This window comes from Dendroctonus ponderosae, unplaced genomic scaffold, assembly GCF_020466585.1.
Source record: "Dendroctonus ponderosae isolate FM_Combo_2020 unplaced genomic scaffold, Dpon_F_20191213v2 Dpon_F_20191213_2, whole genome shotgun sequence".
Classification (NCBI taxonomy): Eukaryota; Metazoa; Arthropoda; class Insecta; order Coleoptera; family Curculionidae; genus Dendroctonus; species Dendroctonus ponderosae.
Window position 1 is genome coordinate 9,839,649 of NW_026018165.1, and position 5,119 is coordinate 9,844,767.

The window sequence follows — 5,119 nt, forward strand, 5'->3', positions numbered from 1 at the left end:
ATCATCTAATCAACTTTATAAATTTCATAGTCTTTCTGAAAAATATCCCGGTAGTTTTATTACTTTGACCACGTTATAAAAAAATTGAATGATTGAAAAAAGGAAATCGTAGGTATTTTTGTATTCATGCTTAATGTGCGCTGTGGATCGCGCCACAGCATGTAATCCAATTTTAATTGATTTTTATGGGTTGTAAATGTAGGCGTTGTATTAGCCGGCTTATTACGTATTGTTTTCAATATCTTTCCTGAAGTATAATAGTCTCGTGGAGAAGAAGATACATTTTTCAGATCGGTAAAATTTTTTTCTAGATACTCTTCTAGATTGATCTCGTCTCATCCATTTTAAAAATGCGTTTCTGTAAATCCTGCCTTTTTATTGGTGTTATGTGGTCTTTTCATTTCTGCATTCTCACTAACGTTCTATTCATTTGGTAGCAGACAAATTAAGTAAATTGATTTTGTTTATTAAACGCGATTAAAGTTGCAATAAGTACTATTTAAAATAGACAATAACAAACTGAAAGTTGGTTCCAAAACAGGACACGATTAAGACTGATCATGGATATACTTTAGACGCTAAAAGTACAAAAACCATATAAATCTCAAACGTTCATCAAATTAAAAAAGTGTAGCCAAAGAATCATCTACCCCAACACAAGAAGTTATTTTTTGTATGCTAAACGTTGCTTTGTGTTAAGCTTTTGTCTACTGCATACTTACAACTGTCCCCAAGGCAGTCCCAGCATAAACGATATTGCTCATTACACTCCTTTCAGTTGGAGGGGCCCAATGAGCCAGTATCACATGCATTCCAGGAAAAGTTACTCCTCCTCCAATTCCTGCAATAAAATAACTTTTTTAACACTAACTATAATCAAAACCTGCATTGTAAGTGTTCACCTTGCAATACTCTGAGCACGAGCAGTAGTCCATAGTGTATTTCGGCAAAAACAGGAGTTAAAAGCGCCGAAACCACATTAATAGCAATAGCGAAAAACATGACCCATTTGGCGCTGAAAGACTCTGCTAGTCGACCTCCGGGAAGTTCCGAAATCATGTAGCCCCAAAAGTAGGAGCTCAGCAGAAAGCCCTGAACTGTTTTAGACCAGACAAAGGGTCCATCCTAAAACACTCTTAGTTTTAGAGTTAAAAACGGTTTAGCAATATACGTTATAGAGAAACAATTTTAAAGTAATTCATTTAACTTGCTTGGTTTTAAACAGCAATAGACCAGGTGAATTCTGGACCATCAGTTAAATAATATTTTTTATAGATGCATTGATCGGTACGTGACGAAATACGAAAATTTATTAGAAACAATCGAAAATGTTAAGTCTACAGATGTGATTTTATAAGAGTTATTTCTTCTTATGTATAAACACATTGTATGTCCATTAAATTTGGATGATAATTTTTGGCAACTAGGTCAGCAGCACCATTTAATCTGCTTAATAATTGGCCAATTGAACAATATTATCCTTGCTGGTGAGCTAAAAATGTCACAATAGATCACTTATCTTTACGGCGTTTTTATTACTAAATTTCGCACGTGTAAACCGACGGTTTGGTAAGTAGTCCAGATTGAATTTGATTGGAGTCTCATAAGAAAAATAGTTCAAATATGCTGGCAAAGCATTCAATAAAGTTGAATTGAATCGATTGAAATATTTACCTCTTTGGCCGCTCCATCATGACTGCTTCCTCCTGCTACAGCGGTATGATTTACCATACTCACGATGGCAACATGAAAATTCGTTTTTAGTCCATAGATTATTCCTAAACCTATAGATCCAAGGACGCAAATGACATATCTGGTCGATATGTTACCTAAAAGTATGTTCATAATGATAGCATTCGTTCGCATTTTCTGTTTTATTTAATTATCAATTTTGGGAAGTCATCATAATCTCATATATTTAGAAGAAGAATAGAAGCTAGAAGCATTTATGAGAGAAGAGAGGCTTTGTAGTCTTTAGCTATGCACCTTCTTGCCGTTGTGCCCGAAACTTTCCAGATGGAGAGTTTTTTTTATACTTGAAATATCGAATAAAAGTTGTTGGAGAATTATCGGTAAATGCTTGTGATACAATTTTTGTTTCTAATTTCAATTTTCTTAGTTTTTCCATTTCCACTCGGCATAATTACTATGTAGGTATTTCACAACCAGCACTTGTATTTCTAGTAATTTCAGTTGATTACTATACTTTAAATTCACATCTTAAATAAGCACGATATTACAAGAACATCAGAAAACGTTCAGCTAAAAATTATATAGAATATAATTATCTAAATAACTACCTATGTTCTTAAATTTTTTAAATCCTCATTTTAATTAAGCAAATAAGCGTTTCTTGTTAATCCTTGTTGATTGTACTTTGAATCTAGTCAGAATAAAGGGAAATTATTATTTAATTTAATAATATTATATTTTAATTTAATTTAATAAGTAAAAAAGATTTGGTTACACATTACTACATTAATTTTCGCATAGTAATTCTAATTAGCTAACACTTTAATCTATGCAAGAAATTGGTAGAAACTAATCGATTTCAGTATAAAACGAAAGCAACTGACAATGTTACTTGTATTAACACATAAGTAACGTGAATAACGAAAAAAATTATCTCCATTTAGCGAAAGTGTGTGACTTTTTATCGTAGATTGCAACAAAGTTAAAAAAGCAATAAATATTTTAAATTATGTAAAAATCAGAGCTGAAAACTTAGTTTACACCTATATTAACATTGGTAAAATTTTCTTGATGGGAAAAGATTGTCGATAAATAACAGGTTGTATATTTAGGATAAATTTAAATAACCATGCCTGAGTGGTAAAATGTAGTTTTACTCACTGCTTTCTACTGTGAATGGTTTATAAAATTAGAATGATTGCAAGCTTAAAGTTCCAAACAGGAATGTTTTGTGCAAAATAAATGCGAAATTTTTATGTTATTCAGTACTTATTTGGTTGATTTAGTTGTTATATTCTTTTCATTGCACTGTTTTGACTCAGTAAAATTTTCACCGGTTCAAACAGTGGGTAAACTTTCTATTTTAAGCCGGATTTTATGATCAAACTTGTGTGTTTCAAAAGCAATGAATGTCACGCTCCATATTCCAGAACCCGAAATAGATTTTATACTGCAAAAAAACAAATAAGTTTAAGCCAGTCTGTTTTGGTTGTTTGGAAGACCGAGTCTGGGTTACTAAATTAGCGAGTCATTCATATTACTATATATTCTAATGTTGAAAAAAATTCAGTCGAATAAATATACTAACATTTCATATCACTGCAAACTAGTCACTGGTAAATAACAATAAATATGTTAAAACTGTATAAAACTGTTGTAAAGTGTCACTAGCTTTTATGACAAGAAAACTAGTCAAATTTACAACGTTAATCTAGCAGATATTTGCTACCTGTTGACTAATAAACCTTGTGAGGATAATTAATCATCATCAATTTCTCCACGTTCATATCTGCACGAATAAAATTACTAGTTACTATAAGAATTATTATTAGCTCTACACTCTGTAAACTCGAAACTTACTGTGTTTAAAAGAAATACTTTAGAAATAAGCAACTCAAAAACTTACCAATTCCACCTTCCGCTTTCACTTCTTTCATTCTGTTTCAAGTTTATTAATCTGAAAATAAAAGCACATTCTAAAGCTAAGCGATTTAAAATCTTTATTTATTATATAATTGAAGAAGCCAAGATAAATAAGTATAAAAAATACACACTTTTGATAGTGGATGGGAATCGGTCAACGAAAGTCTCTAGCGAAAGACTAACGTTTGCTTTAGTTGCTCCAAAAGCGTCACTTTTTATCTTATTTAACTTGATAATCTCTTAATCCAAGGCATGGGAGCATTAAGGATGGCATCCGCCCAAAAATCTCCCCGTTATATTAAAAATGGTAATATAAGTGATAAAAATTCTATCGTAATTTTTCATGTGTAAAAACAAACAAAAACGTTAAAATCATAAGTAAAATTTTCACAGTTGTCTAAAAATTGTACATATTTAAATTATAACTAAATTGCGATATAAACTAAGATATTTCAATGGAAACTTATTATTGAAACACCCAAACAGTACTTAAAGGAGACAAACAATTAAATTATAGTTGATTTATCTGAGTACATGGACACAAACATGTGTTTTTTTTTTAATTTATGCTGCTTCTTACCCTTTATTTGCGTTTTTCATTACTGAGATAAATATGCAAAAGCAGTTTTAATACCAGTTTGTCTGGTAAGTTGTAATTGTATATGTCATGGCAGTATATACTGTAGAGAAAGGGTGAGAGCGGGGAGCCTTTACTGAAACAATTTACCGCAATAATTGATAAATCATTTCCTGCTAAGATAGATAAGGAAATTAACCACACTTTGCCTCAGTGCTGGTTTATATACAGGGTGGTCCACTTTTAAACTGTGCTATTTGAAGGCCTGTAGTCTAAAAGTGTCGACTAGGAGAGGTAGATTTCATTTGACTATATTTTTTATTGTAGCATTTATTTACTATGTTATATTTTTTTATCATACTTATTTGTATTTCAATTTGCTAGCGACAAAAAGTAAGGAGATGAAATCGGTAGGCATGGCAAGTCTCCAAGCTTATTAAGCCCGTGTCCCATGCATCCGTTCATATGATAGTACGAAATTGTTTCTATTGGTTGGAGATCTGTCAATTCGTCCGTCATCGTACGAACTGACACATCTCCAACCAATAGAAACACTCGTACTATCGTATAAACTATAAACGGATGTATGGGAAACGGGCTTTAATCCAAGCTATTTAGCACAACTAATTAAAAGGAAAACTGGGCACTTTTGAACCATGTGCATAGGAAAGTTTGATCTGTTTTAGGACGAGTAAATTAAAAAAGCTCTTTCAAAAAGTCTGTCGGTTTGGTTAGGCAGAAGCATTGGAAATTTGAAATAACTAGGTATTAACTCTTTGAAAGTCTCTAATGGCACTTTTTTATTTAAAAATCATCCAGTTTAAAGAATTTTTCTAGGGTTCATGAAAGTTTTCTTATCGCAGATTAAATTTGGACCACTCCTTATAGAAATAATTCTTATATAAAAGGCAACATAAATAGAATATA

The 5,119-nt window shown here is 31.6% G+C and overlaps 1 protein-coding gene across 3 annotated transcripts in view; it reads right to left on the reverse strand.

Annotated features, from left to right (window-relative positions):
- LOC109538996 (sialin) overlaps positions 1-4,214 on the reverse strand; it is a 7,651-nt gene extending 3,437 nt beyond the window's left edge. Inside the window, exons 1-5 of one of the 3 annotated variants that reach the window (XM_048664096.1) lie at positions 4,196-4,214; positions 3,599-3,649; positions 1,675-1,829; positions 903-1,125; positions 723-841 (exon numbers count right to left, since the gene is read on the reverse strand). In XM_048664096.1, coding sequence (XP_048520053.1) covers positions 723-841; positions 903-1,125; positions 1,675-1,829; positions 3,599-3,629 — 528 coding nt within the window. In that variant the 5' untranslated portion in view covers positions 3,630-3,649; positions 4,196-4,214. Of the gene's footprint in view, positions 1-722; positions 842-902; positions 1,126-1,674; positions 1,830-3,280; positions 3,527-3,598; positions 3,650-3,746; positions 3,766-4,195 lie in introns of those variants that run through there. The other 2 variants (XM_019906499.2, XM_019906500.2) reach the window with 2 other exon arrangements.
- Positions 4,215-5,119: the final 905 nt, after the last annotated feature.